This window comes from Podarcis bocagei (assembly GCF_964188305.1).
Source record: "Podarcis bocagei genome assembly, chromosome: 2".
NCBI lineage: Eukaryota > Metazoa > Chordata > Lepidosauria > Squamata > Lacertidae > Podarcis > Podarcis bocagei.
The window spans coordinates 43,978,646-44,004,791 of record NC_138126.1 but is presented as its reverse complement, the minus strand read 5'-3'; the positions used below and the strand labels follow the sequence as shown (position 1 = coordinate 44,004,791).

Here is a 26,146-nt window from a genome sequence, read left to right as displayed (position 1 = left end):
CCACGAGTCCTGTCTTCCCTAAGCCAGTTCTGTGTCTAATATCCCAACACAGGCAGAGTTTATATGTAGACTTCTGAGAAAGACATGCAGACCTTTGTGTTGTTCTACTACTATTGTTGGTATAGAAGGGTTTCTCTGAAGCCGCCATGTGTCCCAGATCTCCTCTTGGGTTACTTTTTGAGACACGAGAGTAACTTAACAGGTCGGCAGAGTGGACTGAAGCAAAGTGATGTGGGGACTGGCCCGTCTTCCGCAGGCCGTACTCGAGAAATGAACTGGCTTTGACTTGAATTTTCTTAGAAAGATAGCTTGCTGTCAAAGAGCACGTATAGAAGTGCAGCATTTGCAAGGATGCTGCAAAAGCGCTGTGCAATTCTGAAGCATTTTTGAAACCCCAAACTTGCCAAAATTTATCATTTCTAGTTCACAGAAAGGAGTGTTGGGCCTGTATCATTCAAAGCAGCGTAGTAGCATATCGGTCACTATAAAACCTGAAATGGACCTCTAGACCCACTGCTGAGGAAGCTACTGCAGCGCAGGACTATTCAGGACATGCAGCTGAGTGAGAGAGAGAGAAAGGAGGAGATGCAGGAGGCAGACTTAGATCCTGATCCTCACAGGCATTTAAGTAGAGTCATCATTTGTATCGTATGGAGATAAGGAAGCACAAGAAGATGAAATGAGCTACAAAGGCATTTTAGTTTGGATGAGGCATGAAACATCTGAACAAGATTTTTCATCAATGAACTAAGCATACAGAACTTTCCCACTTACCTCAGGAATAAGGATTTGCTTCTGGAAATCTCACCTCAGTTTGACCAAGCCCTGGTTCTTATGGAAGGTAATAAGATGATGTTGGATAAAGGCTCTTAGACCCTCCCATATGGGCATTGATCTTGGGGGAGGTGGTGCCCCCTTTTAAGTGAGTATTGGCACTAAACGCAATATGGGCAGGATTGTAAGCCAGAAATGGCAGCAAAGCCTTTACCTGAGTACCTGTAGCCAGTTTAGTCTGTCAGTGACAGATACTGTAGTTTAAACTGGAACCTAGCCAGTATTTAAAAACATTCCTAATTACATTTTTTTTAAAGAAAAAAGAAAACCTAAGAAAATGTCTACGTGTGTCCCATGCTCTCATTGGCCACAGCGTATTGGCTTTACAAATGCTTGCTAAGTCATGTCAGGTTTTATATGAAATGGAAACAACAACTTTAAATAAAAAAGGACCAAAGCACAGTTATTTCAAGTTTCTTGTATAGCTGACTTTTTTTTTTTAAGGTAAGAGTCTCAAATTTATTTTTGTGCGAGGGAACTGAACTTTGAGTACACACAGGTGGCCAGGGTCAGGGCTTTCATTTTCCAGTGACCATCCTACTGGAAGAGCCTTAAGCCAAACACTTCCATAATATGTGATGACATGATAGCATCATTCTCAAATCCTAGCCCCTACCAGCTGAAAAGCTTAACCTGGAGGGCTAAGGCAGCCAAGGGAAAGCTGACCTCTCTCATCCAAGCCTCATTGCTAGCCAAAGTAGGACTCCAATTTAATAAGCACAGGTCAGACTTGTATTGTCTCTTTTCATGCTATTGGGGAGCAATGAGGAGTTAGGCCAGAAGCAGATCTTAACTGAATTCCCTTGACTCTCCCTGGTGCACATTGACCTAAATACGGTGCAGTGTATATTTTGATAAGCAAGTAAATAAATGAGTTCAGGCTTTCCAAAGCAGCTGATGATACCAGTGCAAATATAATCAACCAGGGGATACTCTAAGCACATATTGTGGGAGGATGAATTTCCAGAACAAAACCAGAAAGAATCAGTCCTGCGCCTTTAGAGTTCCAGCCCATTTTGAGGTTAAGCTGTGCCATTTGAATCAGTAGCTTCCATGTTGAGGGTGAAAGGGTTTTATAGGCATATACACAGTGACCTTAAAAAGTTATGCTAGCTAGTGTAATTGGGGGCGGGTGGGAGTGAGCAAAGCCTCACTCAAGTTTAACACAGCCTGTCATCCCTAGGTTTTCTGTTCCAAGGAGCACATTTTCACACCGCAAAATCTCTGAATAATCGAATGTGGTAAATCTGAATGTCAACAGTAGATTCTGCCAAATTAAAGGGCACGGGGTGGGAGTGGGGGCAGGGTTAGGGGGACATTGTAAACAACTGTTTGTATTTTCTACTTATTTATGATTGAAAAAAAAGAAAGACTGGTTTTTTTTCTAATTTACTTTGTAGAACTTTGTGGCCTATTTTATCTGTTATTTTGTAACTAAGTTGTTAAATATTCAGTATTGTGACTAACTGTTGGTGAACTGGTTTGGATTCAGGGTGATGGGGGAGGGAGGGCGGAATAGCATAAATGTTTGTTCACATAAGTGATTGCATTTCAAAAAAAAAAAAAAAAAGTGGGGAGAGAATGAGAGCATACCTTGAATGCTTTGTGGGTTTGGAAAAGGGACATGTTCTTGAAACAGTGTTCTTGATTTGGATGAATTCCAGAAATGTCCAGTTACAGATCACTTGGACGTTCAAGACACCTGCAACCAACAGTTGCAGATCTGGTTCTGACCAAAGCAGTTTCCAGAGTTGTCTGGTAACTTTAGTGTAAGAGAAGGACACATCTTCCAAACTTTCAGCATTAATTCATCATTAGTCACAATCTCGTTGAGAGGTATCAGTTAATAACAATATAACCAGAAGTACACATTTACAAAATATTTATACATACTGTAAATTAGGGGAAAAATTGAGTTAATTCTCATTATTTACACTTTGCTTCAAAACTATGTATGTGGTTCTGGTCAGATTGAATCCGCAAGGCAGAATAAGCATCAGAATCAGAGCATGGACGTTTTGAGCAACCAAAAACCCGGGTGTTTTGTTATTTAAGCAGCAACAGCTGGGCTGGGCAGCTGCTGAGGCAAGCCTAGGGAGGCAGAGGGAAGAGGAATGGCTGGAGGATAGGTGAGCAGTCAAGGCTGATGGAAGGAAACTTGCAGCTAATTTGTGCAACGAGAAGGTGTGTGCTGCTATGGCAACAGAAATTACTGTGCTTTGCTTTAAGCCTTAAAGAGTAATGTAATTTTTCATTTATGGTGTGACCTTAACCCATGTTTACTTAGAGGTTAAGCACCATCATGTGCAATGGGGCATGCTTCTGAGTAATATACATAGCAGGTCTCCACTTCCAAATGCCACCAGGAAACAATTTCAAAGAGGCAAGAAGTGTTTCAGGGTTGTATCCAGTTGTACCTCTCCTGACTGGCAAAAGGCTGCTTTCTCTAGTGGTGGCTTCCATGGTGGAAAGCGAGAGATTGTTTTTTGCAAGTCCCCTCTTACTCCTGCATTGCCCTGCACTACCAAAGGGCTCCCCAAATCTCTGGATCAGATTTAGGGGACTGCAGAGGGAACGGAGAATCAGCAGCAATTGCATCTTCTCCCTGCTTGTCCTCCTGTTTCTGTATGTGTAAACCTTCAGTGGATCAAAGAGACTTCCATCTACAGAGGGACACCATTGGGTACAACCCTCAGCCATTATTGCCTCTCTGTCCATCAGCCAGTAGGGCACTAGACAGTTGTAAGGTTTGCACAGCTTTCTTTGCTTGAGAGGACCTGAACTCAAAGCATTTAGTTAAAAAAAACACCTTTCCTCTGTAGCATTTTTTAGAAGTCTGTAGTTGCTAGCCTGTTATAAACTGAAGGTGATTTCCATGCTGTATTGAGTAAATCATATTGACTGGTGAAACTGTGCTGAACAGAAGCTCAAATAAGATTTTAAAGGAACAATCACATCTCCACTGAGGCACAATGGTTCTTCATTATTTTTCTTTTAATAGTGATCAGTGTAGTATAAAAACTTGGTGCTTTCCTGTATGGGAAAAGGTAGTGATGTTCTGAACTACCTTGCCGTGTTTGATTTTTTTGCAAGAACTGTACACTAAAGGAAAAAATTGTTTTAGCATATGGAATGATGAACCCAAACTTGGATGCCATCTGTTTGGGACTGGAGGCGGGTTGGAACCCAAATCCAAGTTGAAATCCAGGAGCACAACCCAGCTTTCTTCACAAATGTTCAGATGCCAGTCTCTGAACTGTACCACTTTTATCCAGAGCTCAATCTCAGCCATGGTTAGAATTTGAAACCTCCTTCCAATATATGATTAAAGAATATTGAAAATGGACAAGGATGCTTGGAAATCATCCAGATTCAAGCTCTACAGTTTCACATTGGTTTGCTTAAATTTAGAGTGGGAGTCCTAATTGTGCTAAACGCTTGGCAGGAAGAATGTAATTTTAGACCACATGTTGGTTTCCTAGTTCCTTCTGGAAAGGAGCTGTGTATTCCACCTGTCTCTATCTAAATCTCTAAAAGTATCTGCTGACAGCCTAGTCTGCAATTCAGTTAAGCCAAAGTATTTTGATTTAAGCCAATTCTGCCTCGTCTTCTATGGTACTAAATCCATAGAAGTCCCAGTCCTACAGCATGAACAAGTTGTGGATTAGGCTGTTGGTTGCCTGTTAGTACTTTATGGAAGGCTGGAGGGGTGGGCAAAAATGATAAGATGTGCATTCCTTTGTCAGGAAATAAAATGTGGTAGCTTATTTTTAAACGATAGCCTTAGGAATTCCACTGACAGCACTAATACTAGCTATGGAACTAGATCTGAAAATTCCCATGATAAGTTCAGTTTAATTTTTTTTTGGGGGGGGAATAGAAGTAAAATGTGCTAAAAGAAAATTAACCCCTTATTTCCTTTAAAAAAAAAAACAACACAAAAAGATATTCTCAAGTTCTGCAATCCACTTAACTGATATCTACTTAGTAGCCGGCTGGCTCAAAGATGAACCCAGATACGCAGACACGCAGCCTGCTCTTCAAAATGTTCAAGGGAGCTCATTTTCCTATAAATATTATTAGGATTGCAGCTGGAATATTGTTAAGTTAGGGTTGGGGCCGGAAGGAGTTTTCTAGCTCAGATGCGTTTGCTGAGCCCTATGCATTGCGGAAGCAAGTTGGCCTAAGGCTGGAAGCCAACCCCTTCCTATGGGCAGCTAGGCAACTGAGTTGAAAAACTCTCTGGAAGGACAGGGTAACAGATGAGCTGCCAAATGGCTAACCGTCAGCTGCAGAAGGGCAATGCTTGTCTGTCTGTCTGTGTGTATGTGAGCGTGTGACTTATTTTAAGGAAGGACAAGGTTAGATGGCAGGAACCAAAGGACAGTCTGAGGCTGTTCATAAATGTCCCTTCCCACCTCCCCTCGAAGCAGTCAGTGCAGTGCTCTGATACATTCACTGTTGTAATAGAACATTGTTTGTGTTGTTGCTGTATTGTGCTGTAGCGGTTTTCAAAGGATTGCATCTCCAGGGGCTCTACAGTTATAAAAATAAGACATGACAGCCTCTTTAGTCTACTAAAAACAGTGGTGAGCATTTTGGAATTATTATTTGAATTCACACTTGTGACTAGCATCTGTCAGGAGTAGCCAGGTGGATTGGAGAGGACACCAGGCTCTCCTCCTTTTAAAAAATAATTTTTTGAGAATAATTTTTTAAGAAGACATTTTAAACCTGTTGTCGTTTGTCATTCTTATTGTTCCAGAAAGGAATATTTGTATAGGAATAAGAATTTGGAGTGTACTTCAACCCAGAAAAAAATTAGATTTTATTTGTGTATACCGTAAATGTTTGTATTTTGCAGTTTTATCTGTTTTGCTTTTTAGATAAAGAAAATGTATATTGATATTTTAAAAGTCATTTTTGCTTTTTTAGATGAGTTTGTAATCATCACAAACAGAAAAATAAAAAAGCCTTTCCTTTATAAAGTGAACAAGCCTTCGTTATTTCTAACTTCTGGTGAGAGTTTACCAATATTACAGTGCAATGAGCGAAACCTTTCTATTGAGTGTTTCATTGTTGAAATTCATAAAATATAAGCCAGGTACCTATGCAGCCTATTATGTGGCCTGCTAATATTTCTTCAGAGGAAAATCTCTCTCCCTCTCCAGCACAGCAACTTGGGCCTGTGGCCAAACGTCTTCAGTGTTATCAGTCAGTCTCCAAGCCTGCTCCTCAGCCCACAGGATGGAGAATATTAGCAATACAAATTGCTGTCATCTATTTTTGATCCTGCCCTAGGCAGGGCTTCTGTACCTTTTGAAACTTCGCAACACATGTGGAAATTCCTCTGGTGCAACTTACCACTGCACCAGCATGCCAGGAAACACCTTACTAGTTGAATTTCTACTGGGGAGACAAGCATTTAATGACACCGGTGTCTCAGCAGAATGCTACTTAATCAGAAAAAATGGGTCACTGCTGCCACCCCTACCCCCACCTCGCATGTTTCAGACCATGCACTCAGGCTTCAGGAACACCTGGATCTATCTCTATATACTGAACGTTGGAAAATTGTTTTAATATGCAATTAATTTAAAATAGCACTGCCAGTAAACTAAAATGGTGTCTAACCCCAGTTCTCAGAGATGCAGGCCTCTAAGCAGTTTCTTCTGCTCCTCCCCACAAAAGGCCCCACTGATTTTTTTATGGGTGTGGGAGAAGAAAGTGGGGAGGAGCAGACATAGCAGTGGGATGGTCAAAGAGGTTCAAACTAGTTTCTGATAGACAGTTGTTTCTTATGTGAAGCTGCTCTGTGCTCAGGAAGTTGCATCAAGGAAGTTGTCATGGTACCGCAGGTGCATACTGGGCACGCCCCTCTGCTTGCCCACCCTGCCTGTTAGGCCTTTTGCTGCCACCAGGGGAAAGCATTCAACAAGGCTGCCTTTCACCAGCCGGCTGGATTCAGCTGGATAGCTCAGTTGGTCGGATATGAGACCCTTAATTTCAGAGTCGTGGGTTCGATACCCACATTGTGCGAAAGATTTCTGCATAGCAGGACTGGGATCGATAACCTTGGCTCTTTCCAACTCTACACTTCTATGATCCTGCCTAAAAATCCCATGTTTTCTTTGAGAGCAGCTCAAGGGTAGCATAGAACTAGACACGGGGTGGTATGTTCCAGAACACACAAGTTTCATGAAACATGACTGAAGCATGCACTAAAGGGACAAAAAACAACAACAAAAAACCCCACAATGCCTGTTCTTAGGAAAAAAGTTTAAACATAAAAATGGTTACAAGCACATGAAAACATTCCTCCCAGTGGTGAAAAGGACGGTAAAAAGAAATGCAGCTTTAAAGACAAAGCTGGTTCCTTCTCTACTCCTTCTGAAGTCATAAGCCATCCCAAAGCCAATCGTCTTGCTGTGGATGTTGAAGTCCCACAGAACCTTCTGTATTTTTGTTGGAAGCCACCCAGAGTGGCTGAGGCAACCCAGTCAGATGGACAGGATATAAGAAATTTATTATTATCCCTGAAGCTAACAGCTTGCTGTTGCTTGCACCCCCCAGCCCTGAATGTTCCCCCATTGGAATTCAGTGGTGTGTGTTTTCCAACAGCAGCCTTTGCTTGTGTGCCACAAGCACCATCCTCCAATGATTATTCCTACCACCTTCCAATTGGATCCCCCAGGCAATCCCACAATCTCCAAACAAGCCTACATGCAAGACTTCTATTCATTGATGACAATCCATTTCCTTCATCCAAGAGTGAATACCTCAGTGCAATGCAAAAATTTTGTGAGGGAGAAATGAGTTTGTTGCACAAGACTGCCACATCAACTTTAATTGCCCAATCTGACTTTTCTGGTATGTAACTGAATCCCACCCGAAAGTAGTTCCAGTGTGGAAGAACCCCTCATCTCTGGTTCCTGGAGCAAGTCAAAGGGAGAATGTGATTCTACCCTCATCTTTCTAAATTACTTGAATGCACTACACATCACATGTGAATAGATGCTGTCATATATTGCAGTGATGATGCAAAAACAGAAGAATGAAGCTCCTACTACAGAAGACTTCATGCCAACCTGCTACTTTTAGGGCCCATCAGTTATGAGAAGGGAATTCTGCTGGATCTTACCCAGGGACCATCTCTGATCAGTGGTAATGCCACAATTTTCCTGTTATCAGACATGGAAAGCAGTTTGAGATGTTCAAGGCAGCAATTGGTCAGCTGTCTAGTGCTAGGCACTCACATTTCTGCATTGAGAAGCTTTTGCACCAAATCCAATCCCTGACCTAATACATACTTGAACATTTGGATGGGGAGAATTTAAAGCACATATTGCATATGCAGGGAGCACCTTCAGGGTTTTTTTTAAAAAAGAAAAAACACATACTACTGTAGCTATCAGTCTAGAAATCCTGCATAGTCCGGATTGGCTATTTTTAATTTTTAAAAAAAATATAAATAAATCCTACAGCAGCAAGACCAGGGTTTTTTTTAGTGGGTGATGAAGTGTCAGTTGAAGCCATGCAATGCATCTCACATCTCACATCTCTGCTATCTCGCATTTTTTCTCCGATCTGGGAAGTCCTTAAGTGACCTTGCCTATACATTTTGCAGCAAAATGCCTTTGTACTTGTTGTGCAACACACTCTGCTTTTATTGTACCACAAGTCAGTCAATCCTCTGCTTGTAGAGGATTGTAGACAGTGCTTGCGAAAGCCAGCAAGTCACCTTCCACGAATGCTGAAACCATGTTTGCTGCACGTTAACTGTTGACAAGCATTCTACACAGCTCTCCAGGAGGCCAGTAAGAATCTGCTGCCAAGTGCCAAACCTCCAAAGGTCTTTGCTCAGTTACAAATACCAGCCTAGAAAGCAGGCCAAAGATCACAGATAAAGAGTTGTTTACTGGAAGTAGAAATCTTCCCTGTTGAACATTAACCAGAAGAGCGGGAGGGTGTTGAGGTCAGGGAAAAGAGGTGAGAGAGAAAGTGTGTGTCCAACACAGAGGCTTCCCTCCCCCCTTTATTGCCCCTTTGTGTATGAGTTTACAGCCTCATAGTTACCATACAAATAGTCTCACATATCTAAACATTGATGGAATGCCTCTGTGTTACTAACTTCTATAAGGAATGAGTTATACAACGACCAGGAATGGTTCCTTCCCTATTTTAAAAAACCACTACTGTGCTACATGGAAGACTGTTGACCACAACCCAAAGTGTTTAAAATACCACTGATGGCAATGGAAGATCAACAAAAAATAACTCATTTCTTCCAATGTTATCTCAACTATTATGCTAAATTCTATAACAAAGAGCATTCAAAATCAGTGTTCAAAGTTGGGTAGCAGTGCTGATGCATTGAAAGTATTGTGTTTTGTTTGTTTACATGCATACTATGGAAATCGCATTACTGGGATCCAACCAAAGTGTCACAATATTGTGAGCAAGCTTTTGAGCTAATCAGGCTGGATGCTAAACAAAACAAGGTTAAGGATGTAGCAGAAGCTCAGCTGCCCCAGAGTCTGCTGTGGGCTTGCACAGATACAACTAGAACAGTATCATGAGATGAAAGATAGATTTCAGAATGTACCCAGGGCTACCAGGACAAAGAAGAAATAAGGGCTGTTCCTCCACGTTTGCAAATGTAAAATCTGAAGTGTTTGCCAGCTGGTTTGGACCAGCAAATGTATTTTGGATTTTGAGAATGTGTTGTGGGCACCAGTCACAAAATGGCTGTCACAGGAGCATGGCATAATACAAAATTAGGGAGAGTACAGTCATTTTTGCTTCCATCCAGCCACAAGCATGAGACAACCCCAGACTTACTACGTGAAGTCAGCTATGTCTTAATGGTTCTGATTAGAGGCCTGCTCTTGTTCCCTGGGAGGCAGAAGAAGCTGGAGACTGTCAGTGAAGGAGGTGAGCTGCCCACCTCAGCATGTGCTTAAGGCAGCAATCCTGCAAGCACTTACCTGAGAGTAAGTGTTGTCAGACTCAATAAGACATGCCTCCAGGTAAACTTGTAGAGGATTGCACACTAAAACTCACATTCAAAATCAACAAGTATTTAAAAGTGGTTCCTTTGGCTAAAGTTAACCTCAGCTTTTGCTTTTCTCTTCTGTTGATTCTGAGATGATCCAGAGATTACTTTCTGGTCTCAAGCAGGCAGCCTGGCAGAGATCCAAGTGCAAGCAGAGATAGACCACAGATAAGGCAAAGTATCACTTAGATGCCAACTTTTCAAAGAAAACAGGGAACGTGTTTTGTTTTGCTTTTATTTAATTAAAAAAATCTAAGTAATCGCAATACCATTTAAATACATAGATTTACAAATAGGTCCAAAACAGGACTAAAATATTCTTTGAATATTGTGCTTTCATAGATACATAAGAAAATTAGCGTATAAAAATACTTTACAAGGAATACACTCTAATATATGGATAAAAATACACATTTAAGTAATGCATTTCATTTTCGTATCATTCAAAATGCATAGGAAGGGATACAAGGACCATTTTTTTTAAAGCCTTATTAAAAGTCTTCATTAAAAACCTATTTGAAGCCACGCTGAGCTTCCGCCATTTTGGGAATATTGCATATAAAACCCCTTTTTTCTGCTCAACTGTCAATACCCTCCAGTTTCTTTTATGGCACATTATCTAGGTTATATGGCAGCCATGGTATGGAATATTGCATACTTTGAGAAGAGAAAATGGCTACAGCTAGATGCAGCCCCAAAGGGACTCCATGCACATCTTAAGGAAAGCACGGAAACTTTGATGTGGCCCAGAAAATGAATAAGCATATTTTTTATTTAAAAAAAGAGAGAGAGGAAAAAGAGAAGTAGATGCAATCACAGCTTAATCTGGGCTCAGATCTGAAAACCAGTCGTGGTTTACTGATCTACCGGAGAAGGTTACCCATACCAAAACATGGCATCTTAATTTGCATCAGAACGGTACCAAAGAAAACAAAGGGCATACAAAGGAAGAGAGGAGCCAGTTTCCCATTTCCAGGGTCTTACTCAAGTTCCCTGGTGGGGGGACAGTCGAAAAAACCACCACAATAAAGTGCTATTCCAGAAACCCTGGCACAGGCCATTGGACTGGCCGGAGCGAGATTTGCAAGCCCCGGCATTTTTGCCATGTGGAAAGGAAGAGATCATGGCCATAAGTTGCAAGTCCATCTCACCTGCTGCAGGCAGATCATCCAAAGAATGTGAATATCACATCCATGATCACTACAACGGAATTCAGTTGTGGAAGGCAGAGGGTCACATAGGCATCGTGCTCAGAAAGCCAGGGAGGAGAAGGTAACTACTAAAAACATGGGGCTGCTGCTATGACCGGTTACAACAGGGCGTCAACCCTCATCATCAGTGGGTTTTTTTTTAAACAAACGCACGCACTTGCACTAGGACGACCCACAGGGGGTGCACTGGGAGACACAATACAAATCTCGCAGAGGATGTCTCATGCTTAACAGTGACAAGGAGATACAAGGGTTTCCCCACTCCCATAGGGGGGAAAAACGAGGCTCAGGGCAAAGAGGGTTATGTGAGTGACTCACATTCAGCTGCCCACTCACAGACTCATGGTTCAACCAAGAGAAAGATTCTTGGTGCTGTGTGTGTGTGTGTGTGTGTGTGTGTGTGTGTGTGTGTGTAGGGGGAGGCACACACAAGGTTACTGGTGACCCAGAAAAGCCAGTTTCCTGCCCTTTATGTATGGTATCATCAGTGCTGTCTAAGAAAAACACAGTAGATGAAGGAAGAAAGGAAGAAAACAAGCACACATTGTCTTGAAGTCAAATAGTGGTGGATGTGTTTAGGCTGCACCCCAAAGAATGAGTGCCTGAGACGTGGCAAGGGAGAAAAAAATTACATCCCTGAGCCCCGTCTTTTGTGACAAATGGCTCAGGACTTCATAAAACTTGCGAGGGGAAACTCTGCTCTCGGTTGATCCCAAGCACCACAATGATCTGGGAGAGTGTGGCTGTGAATTGGGAAAAGGCTCTTCTTGCCGTGGGCTAAGGAAAAGCTATGGGGTAGTGCAGGGGTGGCCTTTCACAGAAACAAAGCAGTGTGTGTGTGTGTGTGTGTGTGTGTGTGTGTGTGTGTGTGTTAAATATTTAGTTTCACTGTACATGATTTAACAAAGCAAACAACAAGAAATAGCACCATGTACCCAAGCCCTTCGAAGACAGGGGCAAAGATGATAGTCTGGTGCCCTGTGACCCCGTTCGCTGGAGAAGCTCATACCATGAGCAAAGGATGTTCTCTCCCAGGTGAGTTGTGCTGGGCACTGCTTCCTGCTTTCAGTGGCAACAGCAGCCCATCCCACCCACCGTGTTGGCCAAAGCGGGACCATTTCCATTGGTCTGTCTCAGGTTGGGCCTTCAAGGCCTAGGCTGACTGGCTTCAAGATGCGACAAAAGGGAAACCCATTTCTTCATGGCAAGTTACATTACACAGAGTAATCACAATACCAGTGCAAAAGTAAAACCGAAAAAAGTGTTACAGACACCCACCAACCCCTTTGCCCCCACCCCCACAGGACCTCAAGAACAGTTGATGCCAAGCCCACCTAGCATTCAGAGCGTCTGTGTGTTTGCCTTGACCTCCACACTAGGAGGCTGCCGGCCTGGCAAATCCTCATCGAGCTGGGCTTTGGCAGTGAAGGCCAGGGGATTCCGGCTGATTACCAGGTCCAGTTTGTCTCCTGCTTCAGATATCAAAGGGACAGCTAAGCAGCAGTCAAAGTCCCGGGTTCGAATGCGGTTTACCTGAAGGGATGAGAGAAAACTCACAGTGGATTATGGGAAACACACACACACACACACACACACACACACACACACACAAAAAACAGGGAAATGAGACAATTTTATTTTACTGTGTTGTTGTTTTTAAAAAAGTAACCGCTTGCTGGAAATCACAGGTGGTGAGAGTGCTGTTGCATTTACATCCAGCTTGTAGTCTTCCCTCAGGCATCTATCTGTCTGGTCAGCCACTGTGAGAACAGGGTCTGGACTAGATGGGACACTGGCTTGATTCAGCAGGCTCATATTGTGTTCTTATATTCTTAAACTTGTGTCAACGTTGAACACTCAATAGATTGTAATTTGGGAGCTGTTCTGCTACATATAAAACATAGGCCAAACCAAACTATGCTATGCTATGCTATGGCAGAAAAATCCAGGAAACCACATTCCTGGAGCCATTCAATTCCTCAGTTATGTGAGAGAATGGAAAAGACATCCGATCAAACAGTACTCTTTTTGTGGGACAGTTTTTGACAAAAATCTAACCAGAAGCATTAAGTCAGGGATAGTGAGCTGTTGCTGTATCCTTGTGGGGCTACTCTATTCTCCAGCCAATGATTTGGGGGCCAGAAATGTATATTGTAAAACCCAAGTGGTCAGGCGCCATAATACAGTTGGGTTTCATCTTGCAGAAAAGGCTCCCTGGTTATGATGAGGTTGTTTAAGGGTGGAGCCTCTCTGATTTCTTTGTCTTAAAAATATTTACCTTTTCCTCATCCCTGATGGAACTGTGGACAAACCTTTTATCCTAACTCAATCAAAGTTTCATTAGGGCTACCAGGGACAGATAACCTACGGATTGACATTCTTTGCATTTAGCTGACAGTGTAAGGTGGGGTATTCAATCAGTCAAACTGGCAGGTGGGATTTAAATTAAGTTTACGGTAAGCACAGATGTGGATATTAAGATCTGCTGCACACAGTCGGAAGCAACAGCATCTGGAGACAATGAAGGGCTACTTTATATTCTAAGCCCCAAGTGGTTGAGGCAGGATGACTCCTTTTGTTTCTGTAGCCTCTGAGACAAACAAGGGATGCTCTCTCCATCCCAGCTCCTCTCAGCCCAGTGCTGCCATGGGGATGAGCATGGTATGTCAGCACATGGGAGAGTGCACGGTGCATATGAGAGAGAGAGAGAGAGAGAGAGAGAGAGAGAGAGAGAGAGAGAGAGAGCGCATGGTGTAAGAGAGAACGCATTGTGTGTCTCTGTGTCTCTGTGTGATCTGCAGATGTGGGTTTTTGTGAGATGTTTGTGCGACGAGTGTCTGCAAGTGGGTGCATCTGAAAACGGCACACAACCCCCAGAGGGCTGCCCAACCTTGAACGCAACCCCGAGGCCAAGGAAGGTTAATCGGCTCTAGGGTTAGTTCTTCCATCCCTCTGCATCTGGATGAAGATTTTATAGGTCAAACAAATCCATCTATATTTTTCTGACCTTTAGAAAGCTCTTTATGGATCACTGCCGGCTCAACACTTTCCTCTAACTAGGATGCTACAGAGTCAGACCATTGATCTATTTCACTCAGTTCTGTCTGCACTGACCGGTAGCTGTGCTCTAGGGTTTCCCAGCCCCACCTGGAGATGCTGGCATTGCACTTGGGCAATGTCCCTTTCAATGCCTGAGGCCAAACGGAAACGTGCTGTCATGCCCTCCCTTACCTGAGGTGACAACGGCAGTGGTTTCCAGTGAGATCTCACAAAAATCCAGTGAGATCTTGCTGCAAACCAGCACTGCTTCTCTGCCACCAGCTGGGTGGACAGGGTGCCCGCAGAGACAATGCCTGAGGTGGTTGCTTCACCCCAGTACTTGGGACTTCCTGTATGCAAGGCCGATTCTCTTCCCACCGCCTCAAGCTACAGTCCTGATGACCATCATACAGAAGTGACGACAAGGTCATCTCCTCAGTGGTGTCCCATGCAGAGATACTGAAGTCCTCTTCTCATGGTTCCTCTTTGGGTCTAGTGTGCGTTCAAGGGGAACACTTTGGTGCTTGTGCAGGCTGTGACATTGCCAACATTCTGCAGAAACGTGGCCGGCAGTCTAATTACTTTTTTTTTTTGGGTCCCCCCTCTCCGCTCTGCCCCCAATTCCTTCTTTCTGCTGGTCTTTCATTTGAGGCTGAGAAAGAACAACGGTGCAGCAGGCCAGCTGGCTACGGACCATAACAAGCACAAATGAGCCTCCCCTTATTGTTGCCAGATTTTCAGTTACTGACCCTACATGTGTTAGAGTTAATTGTGGCACAGCCAATAAAGTCTTTTTAAAATGCTGAAGGGAACAGCAAAAGAATCCTTCAGGGAATTGCAAGACTTCTAAAATAATGAATGTAACTGCTTGCAGAGCAGGGAGGGGGGGTTGTACCAACTGCCTCCAGCATTTCTGATCTGAACAGCTGCCTCAGGAGAGGCCGACAAAACAGTTTGGACCTCAAGTTGTCACTTCTTTTCCTACCCCCAGCAGAAACGCCAGCGAGGTGTGCCAATGCATTAATAAAGAGCCTTCACTGGGGCTCCTGAAGGTCTGGGTGGCTTTTTCCTGTGGAGTAGCTACAAGGAGTTCAGGGAGCCACCACCTGAGGGAAAATATGTGGGTATGAATGGCTTGTGCCACAGAGCTGGAGGACAGGTTAAGGCAGTGGTGGCCAACGCAGTGCCCTTGGCTGCCAGCGTGCCTGCTAGTACATCCTGTAATGCCCATGAAAGGTCTCTATAAAAGCCCACAATGCATGAGAGATTGTTTGCTCCTCTTGCTCACAGTTCCTGTTTGCACTGGGCTTGCCCTTTCCTGCACCATCTTATGGCGGCCATTTTGTGACAGGCATCCATGGCACTATGTCAAAATTCCAAATGTGCCCCCTGGCCCAAAAAAGGGTGGCATCCCCTGGGTTAAGGAAAACAGAAACCTTTCCATCAGTGAAATTGTGCAGCAGTAGGACAGAAAGAAAAAGAGGGTGTACCGTTTTAGACAGACTATTCCAACAGCCACTAGTATGAACCCAGGTGGTTTGCCCCAGATGCAAGCTCTTCTTCAAGAAACAGACCCATTTGGGTTTCTTAAACCTTTTGTTGTTATTTATAGCTACTACCTGAAGTACTCTGTCATAGGGCTTGAGTCCACACTGATCAGCTGGCCCATCTGGGCGGATCATATTCACATAGACGCCTTTTTCCAGCAAGCCATCTGAGACACTGAATCCAAAGTCTTCAGTCTCTGGATCCTTATAAATAGTTATCTGAAAAGGAAAAGGAAAGTCTAATTTGGTATGAACAGCAAAAACAGAGGACAAAGCATGAGGAGCAAGTGCCCCCCCAGTGATTCAAGAATAAATGAGGGTCTCATTCTGAAGTTTTTGCAAATTTCAGCTGTTTCAGCCTAAAATGTCAAACTCGGTCACTAAGTAGCTATGGTGAATGTAAAACAACAGCTTCAGGTCTGTGTTCTCCTCAAGCGGCACCGTAAGCCACAGGAGCCGAGTGCAATGCTGATGCGACAAGAGTGAACGTGTGGGCATGTGGCACAGAAGTAGGAAAATGGCCAGTGTTTTCCAAGAAAGCATCAGTAGCAGAACTAGGGCACAGGACAAACAAGGATAAGGTGATAACATTGCTCTAACACCCCTCCCAATAATGATCCCTAGTTGGAATGTGGGGTCAGGAACAGAACACATTTGCAGCGCAGTCCTAACCATGCCTACTCAGAAACAAGCCACACTGAATTCAATGGGGCTTAGTCCCAAGTAAGTGGGGTTAGTACTGTAGTCTTAATTACTATCTTTACTGGGAGAATATCAACACTGCTATCAGAAAAGGTCATTTGGTCAGACACAATGCACACATTCAGGCTCTCCGTGCGAACCAGCAATCCTGTTGCTTGGGGAGGTAGGCGCTGTTCCAACTTTAAATCGACTACCTTGTCAGCCTTGAGAATGAAGCTCTGCTGTTTAAACAGGAATGTTTGGTTTCTAGCAAAATGCCTGAAAGACTTCCGAACCACCAAAAGCCCTTTTGGAGAATTTGGTGCAATGGTAAGCATTCCTCTGCACGGGAGGTGGGGCGTGTGTCCATGGATTGCATGCCATTGTGCTACTCCCGCCATGAGACTCTTGTTTACCTGTGTGTGTGTCATCCGCTTTACTGCAAAGCCATCCTATTATAGGAGGCAGTCTTCTACTAAGCCAGTTCATTAGGTCCATCTACCTCAGTATCACCAACACTGACTAGCAGCAGCAGGTTCTCTATGGATTCAGACAGCCCAGCCTGGAGATGCTGGAGGTTGCACCTGGGACCTTTTGCATCCAAAGAATGTGCTCTACCCCTGAACTCCGTTGCAGTTTTGCTAGGTGTGTGGGGTGCATTGCAAGGGAGTGGCAGGAAGAGGGCGCTGTCCCCACTAGAGGACACCAGCTGCTTACTAACATCAGTAGAACATTCCATGCCATTCTGTGCTCAAAGACATTTATCCAGAAACTTAGTAATGGGGCAAATCCGCCTCTGGAGATTATTATTTTTCCAGTCCTTTACCCACCTCTATCCTATCATTGCCCCACAGTCTTAAAACCCATAACCAGACCATTCTTCAGCACAAACCTTGTGCAGCTCAAGAGGGGTGGGAGACATGATTTCTTGGATCTCTTCCTTCATCATCTTAATCTCCAAATTCCTGTCATTTTTCTTGGTGGGAGTGACATTGGCATTGCCCTTCCCTTCACCTGAGCTCTTGGTGTTCCCTTTCCTTGGTGGGCTCAGTCCTGATTGGTTGACAGAGTTCATGAGCAACTTGCCCCCGTCAAGGTCTAGATTGTGTACACTCCCTGTCATGATGGATGCCTATGGAGGGGTAAGTAAAAAAACAGCCACACACAGAGAGAGAACACAGTAAGCTCGGTGCAAGAAGCAGCATGAACAGTAAGGTTCAGGGCAAGATGGATGTCCCAACTCCTGCACCCTCTGCTCTAGAACCTCCCACCCAAACAAACAAGACTGGCAAGACAAAGTTCAGAGAGAGAACAGGGTGCCATCGCTCAAGGATGATTCAGGACTCCCATTACTATGGGATGCTGCCAAATTGCAAAGCCTGCTCAGGATTCACCATGAGTTCACTTGAATTGGCATATATGAGAAATGCCAGCCCCCAAGGACAACAAAATTTTGGCCGTGCACTTGCAATTTATGGGAACTGGCCACAGCACCACAATATCATGGCAAGACTTACTGCCCTATTATGATTCTCCTTTTGGCCAATGCTAGATGCACACCATAGAAACAGATTTGCTCTTTCTATGTGCACTTTTGTACTTGTCCATCCATACATAAGCATTCTCAACTGAATGCTATCTCGGTGTTTCCCATCCATGCTAGTGGGTGGTGCTTGGTGGGATGAATTCGCAGTGTGTGTTGTTGTTCCTTCATCTCCATTAATACTTCCACGCCCTCCCAGAGTTCTGGAAACATGAGGCCCATTGTGGACGTGCACAAAATTATTTATTTACCTGTATGTGTGGCCATTAACAAAAATTGATACAAGTTTTCATATACACCAGATTTGCACAAAAGAGTAGGTTAAAAAAAAGAAGTTGAATTTTGAGCCCCACCAGCAACTCACCCTCTCTGAGTTTGAAAAACGTGAGGTCCATATTGGACATGCAGGCAGGTATTTGTTTACTTGTACCTGTCACCCTTTTATAAATTTTGTTTTTGAGATCCAAGTTTTCTGATATACCAGACTTGCACAAAACAGTGGGTTAAGAACAAATGAAGTGTGTGTCATGACAGATCCATCAACAGCAAACCGAGGAGCACCTCACCGACAGAAGTAGAGGGGTCAGGTGATAGATGACACCCAGAAAAGTCACCAGGCACATGAAAGATCCAACCCACCTCCATCATGTGCTTCAGTATGTCCACAGTTGGGCAATAAGCAATTTTATGTAGGATTTTTGTTTCCTTACTGCATTATTGGGAAAATCTGAACTAAACAGGGGAAGTGCCACTTAGATGGGGACAATGTTATGTGTTCAATGCAATAAACATTTAATCCACTTTAAACTGCTATGTGTACCTAGCCTTACACATGGATGATAATTTGACCGCTTCAAGCACTTGAAATGCAGGAGCCATGCTTCTGACAAACAGAAAAAGGATGAAAATCCCAATTTTCTGCTTGGGAGAGCAGTGCTAGTTTGGATTAGGCTGGCAAAGGCTAATATAGATTTTGGGGAAAACAGGTCTAACCTTCCTGTGTGCCTGTACCCTTGTAATACCTGCTCAACCTGCTCAAGATGTGTACTATAAGCTTCTAGTGATATTACCTTGAAAGGAAGCACACTTTATAAAGGGTGACACTCTGACTACGCAGGGAAGGGGGAATATAGAGCGCTCTGTTCACCCTGCCATTAGCTCCAGCTCCCCTCAGTCACAACCAGAAAGACGCAGCTCAAGAAGAACCAAGAGAGGGGAACTTACTAGAAGTGGTACAGCTAGACACCCCTTCTGCTTTCAAAGGTTAATTTACCTCAATCTCCCTCAAAAGCTCAGACTGGCCGCATGTTTCCAAGTCCTCCAAAGCTTCTCCAAAAACACGCCAAAAATTATCCTCATGTGCGGTCTCAAGGCCATTTTGGCGGTTGGGATATCTGTTGTAACGTAGGAACCAAAGATTGTCAGCACTCTTCTGGAGCAGGGTGGAAGCCGCAAGGCTACAGCAAGTGGCTCGCCAGTAAAAGCAGAGACTTGGCAGAGTCTTCATATACAAAAGCAAACAATATGAACTTTTCAGGCAAGAGAGAGTCCAAATACAAAACCTCCATGCACTTTCACTAACAGGGCAAAAGTCCTTCAAGAGGAAGAATTACACTGGTGTAGTAATGCCACGTTCAAAAGGGTAAAATAAAAAGTGCCTGTAGGAAGATTGTAGGTTTAGGAAGACGTTTTGGTGAAATAGAGAAGTAAAAGAAAAAAAGGATGCATTATGGGTAAACCAGGAGCCTCAGAGACTGTTAGTACAAAGGCGGATGGGACAGAGTTCAGATCTGAGACACAGAACACCTGAGAAGAGAGAGAAAAACACAGAGGGTAACAGACGTGGTGAGAAAATGAGAAATACATCAGGTATCTGTGGGAGTATATAATGTAAAAAATGATGTATATAAAATGGCTTCCCCTAGACTAGGCAAGCAATTTAAACACTAAATGCAGAAATATACAGAGGGTTCAACAGGACCTATATCTCTCATTTGCGCGGGTCTGTAGTTATACTTTCAATAAATCTAAATGCTAATCTATTCTGCTGCCCCTGCTCATTATATACTTCTCCCTTGAAGAAGTAGAGAGGTTTGTGCTTGCTGATATCCACACCACCCTCTCTTTTTGGGGTAAAAAGGGGGCAAAACAGTCCTTTCCCCCTGTATATAAGAGTCAGTTCCCCACGTTCCGCCCCATGCTTTTAACATTCAACCACACTCCTGGGAAACCCAGATATATTGAACTCAGTTTGGGGCTCCACTCAGTGGCGGAGAGAAGGCAGGGGCGGGGCTGGCGTGCGTCCTGGGGGCAGGGGGGCTGCTGCGATGGCACCCCACCGGGATCACACTGCCAGGGGCGGTGCGCTCCCCCTCGCACTCCTCTTCCTCTGCCAGTGGCTCCACTGAGTGAAGCAGGCTTGAGTTTCAAATGGCTCCATTCACTTGAGACAAGAAGTGGGTGAGCCTACTGGTGTGCCACCTTACTTTCTGTGATTCGTTGCCATTTCTTCCCTTGAGGGAAAACCAAACCGCTGCACTTAGTGCCACTGCGGTATGGAAGGTGAAGTCTGTTCTCCAACCCTGACACTGAATGGCCTGACAGGAAGACCACAGAGCAGTGCAATGCCTCTCTCCACACACAAATAAGCTATTCTCGCAATGGGCATTTTGATAGGTTATTATCATTCGTCGGCACTTAAAAAATGGCTAAGTGCATAACTGCGACGCCTGCTTCTCATTTGTGTGGACATTTCCATGTCGCTTCTTAGATCGCTAAAGGGAGAGCAGCAATTAAAAATGAACTAAAGTCATATGAAATGGTTTTGGAAATTCATGCCAAGGAAATGATTATTGTTTTAATGAATCAACACTACAAAGAACTGTGATACAAACAGAGGGAATGTTGAGTTGAAGGTTCGTGTTTTTAATTTTATGCAGTTGCCTTCTTCCATCCTCGCCCACTTTCCCTTATCCATTGGACAGAGTCTTGTTTGGACCAAGACTGACTTTGTTTTCACAGCTGCTTGCCAACCCAGATGTAGCCAACACTTCAGAATTCCATCACAAACCACAGCAACTCAGGTAACCCAACGGAATGGCAAGGAGTCTAAGGTCAAAGCAACCTGCAAGGTCTGTGGTTGGGCAGCATTTGATGAACTGCTGAGGTGTGGAAGACAGCAGAGTGATGAGCAGTTTAGGCCATTTGCAGGTGGTAGATTCCTGAGTTATCACAGCAAACTGATTTGGGTCACTTGGCACCCACGAGCCATATGAGGACTATGCCAATCCCTTCTAGTTCAAACTGGAAAATTAGTGGGATTAGTTCAGGCTGCATAGGCCACTCAAAACCTTATGGAATTGGTACCTCTCCCCTCGCCCTCCATTCCCATGTAATACTTGCTAATTTAATGCTGAACCCTGGGCTTCATCCAAACACACACTTACAGATGTCTAACATGCTGCACCTTAGTATTATTTTAACCCCATTTTACGTGTGTGTGTGTACGTACACGCGCGCACGCGCACACACACACACACACAAACAAACACACACACACAGCTCTTCCAACAACATTAGTGCATAGATCAGATTCCAGATCTGCAATACTGGATTCCTGCTCACGTAAAAACGTTGCACCAGTGAAAAAGGAACTTAGAAATGACTTTTTGGTGACAACATCACCAGGACACACTTTTGCATGTAATCTTGTATACCTACTGGTAATCAGACAAACAGAGAATAGATAGGATAGAGATAAAAATCAGCGTCATGTATGAGCATCCACCCTAGATTGCTTTCATATATGGCCTTACACATACCTAAAAGCTATGGACTGCCATTGAGTCAACACCCAAAAGACCAAATGTGGGCCACACATTAAAGGTTTTTTTAATTTCTCTCCATCGCTTGAACGCCATTGTTAAGATGACACCCCGCTGTAATGAAACTTAAGCCTGGGCGTTCAGAAAAGGTGAAACGCCGACTTCTAAATGCCAGCATTATTTCATTCCAATTAGAAATCCAACTTAATAAAATGACCACTCCTCAGACTAGCCCAGCATTCCAGTTGCAGTTCCATTTCTTCTCTAAAAACACAGGCGAGGCCTGAGCTCTCTGTACGACATGTCCCTTTTGTAATGTGGACGAATAAATAGATCTGAATGTTTTCATGTCAAATTCCTTCAGGAATAGTTGAAGCTGACATTGACCCCTTCCTTTGGGAGGAAGGATGGGAGACAAATCGAACGGAGTCAGGTAAGACATGTAGGCATGCCTCGTCCTTGAGATCCATATGAATGTGCGCACACACACACACACACACACACACACACACACACATCCTTCCCCCTTGTTTTCTTACAAGCCTCACATACCTGCTGGGCTTCTCCCAGTCATCTTCACTGAAACTGCCATCCATAAAGGGGTAACTCTTCCTGGGATCACCAGGAGGGGTACTGTTCTTCTGTCTGCTGGATCTCCATTCATGTGGGTGAAGCGCAATGCCAACAGCTTGAGGCAAGTATGTACCTACTGGGATCCGATGGGGAGCAGAGAGACAAACAGGAAGGATCAGGTCGTTTTTACATGGCTACATTGAGCAAAGACAATCTTATGGCTAAGTTAGCTGGATGGGAAGTCTGTCTCCCATTTCTAGTTCTGCAGTAGACATCCTATATGCCTAGAGGGAATTTTAATAGTGCAACCAGATGGACAAAGCGCCCTGCTTTGTCCATTTGCTGGTGAGGTTTGAATCCAAACCACACCTGTAAATGGACGTTGAAGGGGCTCGCTGTAACTACTGACCCCATGGCAATGTTCGCTTGTGTGAACCTTTATCCCCTCAGATATAAATGTATGAACTGGCCCTCAGCAATTCAAAATGGAGTTGGGAGAGAGGAGACAAGCTTATGCATTCGCACATTAAAGGCCGACTCACCCTGACTTCCATAACCAGCATCAATGCCAGAACCGTCCCAGGATTCCATTGCACTGTCCACACTGGGGATTGTGGTGGAATAAATCTCAGAGAGTTTGCTAGTTTTCTGGGAATCAGTCAGGTCATCTTCTGGGTCGCTCACTTCATTTATACTCCCAGACTGTTTCGGGTAAGTCCCTGGGGTCAAAATAAAGATGCACAGGCATGCACAAGATGTTAGAGACATTTCTGTGAAGCTCGCCTGCTCTCTTTCTGTCATGTTATAATCACCAGCTAATGGGTGGCGCTGTGGTCTAAACCACAGAGCCTAGGGCTTGCCGATCAGAAGGTTGGCAGTTTGAATCTCGACGACAGAGTGATCTCCGGTGGCTCGGTCCCTGCTCCTGCCAACCTAGCAGTACGAAAGCACGTCAAAGTGTAAGTAGATAAATAGGTACCGCTCTGGCGGGAAGGTAAACAGCATTTCCGTGCACTGCTCTGGTTCACCAGAAGTGGCTTAGTCATGCTGGCAACATGACCCGGAAGCTCCCTCGGCCAGTAAAGCGAGATGAGCGCCGCAACCCCAGAGTCGTCTGCGACTGGACCCAACGGTCAGGGGTACCTTTACTTTTACCTTAATGGTTGGTAAGTCTCATATCAGGTTGCAGGCCCAATGTTGTGTTTTCCAGATGATGTAGTGTCTGGTGTGGAGAACACTGATGCTGCCTTAGCCCTATAGCAAGGGGGTGCTGCCCTTCTTTCCCCTTCACCCTGTAAGCCTTTTTGACCCATGGCAGCTTCAAGTTGCACCAACCAAATGTGAAATTAAGAGTGGGGGAGCGGCTTTCCAGGCATAAAAATCACACAGATCACGACTACTGCCAGTGTGTGATCTTAAGTGCATCTGCTTGCAAGTAAGTTCAGTGAAATCAAGTAAAAAGACTTATTTCCAAGTAAGTGGCTTTTCTGATTTAGTGATTGTAAAGTGATTTATTCTTTACTCAACACTTAAAACCACATCACCTTGACAATTTTCTCTTTCACCTTAGAACATCTCCTGAGATAAAGACTGTACTTTAAAGAAAGGGGGGAGCCCACTATAGTCTCCCCAAATTAGGATGGGTTAAATTGCTTATGATGGAGTACTTGAGATGGCTGTGGAATTCCAATTTCAAATAGCTCAGGCTTAGAATGATTGATAGGAATTCACTCTCCTCCGTTCATTTTGACTCATGTGTCATACGCAGAAAGTGCTCCAAAGAGCTTCTGTGAGTAAAAATATCATTATGACTGCTGGATGAGCTGTGCCAGCTATATCCTCTCTTGGGGAAAGCTCTGCGAAAGACTATTAACGTGTTTCACACCATAATAGCTAATGGTTGAGAGGTACAGAGATCATCTCTGGACTGTGAGAGCCGCTGGGGGATGGTGATTCCCAAACTGAGCTAAGGTTGGGTCTCTGTGTGAAAGAAACTGCAGTTTTTTAGGATGATGGAGTGAGCAGGAATGAGAGCACTGACATGGAGATTGGAAGGCACGCTGGAGAGCATGAAGGGATGGAGGAGAAATTCAATTTAGTTTGCATTTTAATAAGTCACTACCTAATGTGCACCTCTTAAGAAGAGAAATTGGACTAAATGGCCCTTGAGGTCCCTTCCGACCCTACAATTATATGAAATGTGCAAATCAAAGCACACGTATCCTTTGAAATTTGCACTTCTCTGAATTTTGCAACACAATTCTCCATCCCAAACAATGTGTAGAATATATGTTAGGGGAAAGAATGCATTAAAATGCATATATTACTAAAGAGATACAAAAATGCATCATATTAGGGAAAATTGCTTTCAAAAACGTGTACATTAGTCAAAACTGCATGCAAAAAGGTTATTAGGAGAAATTCTGACAAATTTTCATGGGGATTAAAAAAACAATAACTGCAAATTGCTGCAGAAACATGGCAAACTGAATTTAAGATTAAAATAGGGAAAAAGTGAAATTGACAGATTTGACCATCCTTAGGTGCAGATATTTCTCTCTGGGGATCTGAGGTGACCCACCTGTCAGGAGTTGCTCAACTCCACACACACACACACACACACACACACACGACTTTACTTTTATAGTTGTAAAATTAAATATTTTTAGAAACACCACAGCCTCAAGTTCGGTCTCCTCCAAAAGCAAGTCAAACCTGCAACGTGCTACCTCTGCAACCTCTTGAGGAAGTTCCACAGCAGAAGAGTGTTTTTAAAGCACAACGATTTTAGTGGTAGCTTCTGCTTCCAGCAGAAACTGGGAACTACCTCTCTCCTCAGACACTTCAAACCCCCCCCCCAGTTGGCTCTAGGCAGGTCACAGGTCTTTTGAAGAAAAGAAAAAAAAGAGAGAAGAGTGAGTGAGACTGGAGAGAAGTACAATAACGTATTGCAGCTGTCTTTGTTTATGGATGTCTGTACAACTCCTTGCAGCAGGAAAGAGACTTAAAGGAGATCAGAGGTGAGGGAGGTGTTTTATCTCTGCCAGAGTAAAAAGTGCTAAGAAAGCAAGAGGAAAAACTACACTCTGAGCAAGTAGGAGATCTAATTTATCAGTGGCTAGGAAGGAAAGTAGGAGGGACTGCACCCGGAAAATCCTCTGTGTTCATGAAGAGCTGAAAGACTGAATCAGAGAGGGAGGAAAATGGATGTGATTGAAATCTAATGGTCCCTTCAAGCATGAAAATTAAATTGCATGGTTACACTGTCAAGTTGTCTTCATTAAAAGCAAAGAACAGAAGGACAGAGGCCTATTTCTCAATTTTACACATGAACATCAGTCAGGACTTTAAAGTGAACTTCAGCCCTTTCAAGACATTGGCTGAGCTCCTTAGTTTGGCAGGCAAGGTTGCTGCTGCATCAGAATTTCAAAAGTAAGGGACTCTGCAGAGACACAGAGTCTGATGTGAGATGCTTGACTGACAGGTGGTTGGCAGTGAAGGATGCCGATTAAGTTTTCCCCCAATTGGCTTTTCAGCAATTCTTTCAGAAACTTAATGCTGCGTCAAAGTGGGGCTGCTCAAACAGTGTTAAGGAAGAAGAGGAGAAATAAAAATCACTTTCCGCATTGGCAGGTCTGAAGATGTTTTTCAAAGGGAAGCAGACAGCTCAAAATCTAGTCAGCTTCTTAAACAGAATCTCAAGTGGGTGCTTGAGATTATACCTGTCAATGGAGTCACTTATTGATCTTGGTGCTTTCGCCTCCTTCTCCTTGTTTTAAAGAAGTCTCCCAAGGAAACTAACACATTTCTCCACAATTCAGTAGTCCAACACAACAGGG

At 43.9% G+C, this 26,146-nt stretch overlaps 2 protein-coding genes and 1 long non-coding RNA gene across 15 annotated transcripts in view; 2 read left to right on the top strand and 1 right to left on the bottom strand.

The window, feature by feature from the left end:
- The window catches only part of SLC6A6 (solute carrier family 6 member 6), a 63,782-nt gene extending 57,960 nt beyond the window's left edge, over nucleotides 1-5,822 (top strand). For all 7 annotated transcript variants that reach the window (XM_081184142.1, XM_081184137.1, XM_081184138.1 and 4 more), the window contains one exon: nucleotides 424-5,822. In XM_081184142.1, coding sequence (XP_081040268.1) covers nucleotides 424-508 — 85 coding nt within the window. In that variant the 3' untranslated portion in view covers nucleotides 509-5,822. The remainder of the gene's footprint in view (nucleotides 1-423) is intronic.
- Nucleotides 5,823-10,124: 4,302 nt separating this feature from the next.
- Nucleotides 10,125-11,713, top strand: LOC308581725. Its single transcript, XR_014005217.1, has 2 exons — nucleotides 10,125-11,486; nucleotides 11,517-11,713. It is a non-coding gene; the product is annotated as an uncharacterized lncRNA (long non-coding RNA).
- Nucleotides 11,594-26,146, bottom strand: part of GRIP2 (glutamate receptor interacting protein 2) — a 385,704-nt gene continuing 371,151 nt past the window's right edge. For 6 of the 7 annotated variants that reach the window (XM_081183991.1, XM_081183988.1, XM_081183989.1 and 3 more), the window contains exons 19-24: nucleotides 22,850-23,026; nucleotides 22,287-22,443; nucleotides 19,184-19,304; nucleotides 17,260-17,499; nucleotides 15,759-15,905; nucleotides 11,594-12,633 (exon numbers count right to left, since the gene is read on the bottom strand). In XM_081183991.1, coding sequence (XP_081040117.1) covers nucleotides 12,442-12,633; nucleotides 15,759-15,905; nucleotides 17,260-17,499; nucleotides 19,184-19,304; nucleotides 22,287-22,443; nucleotides 22,850-23,026 — 1,034 coding nt within the window. In that variant the 3' untranslated portion in view covers nucleotides 11,594-12,441. Of the gene's footprint in view, nucleotides 12,634-15,758; nucleotides 15,906-17,259; nucleotides 17,500-19,183; nucleotides 19,305-19,412; nucleotides 19,717-22,286; nucleotides 22,444-22,849; nucleotides 23,027-26,146 lie in introns of those variants that run through there. The other variant, XM_081183994.1, reaches the window with a different exon arrangement.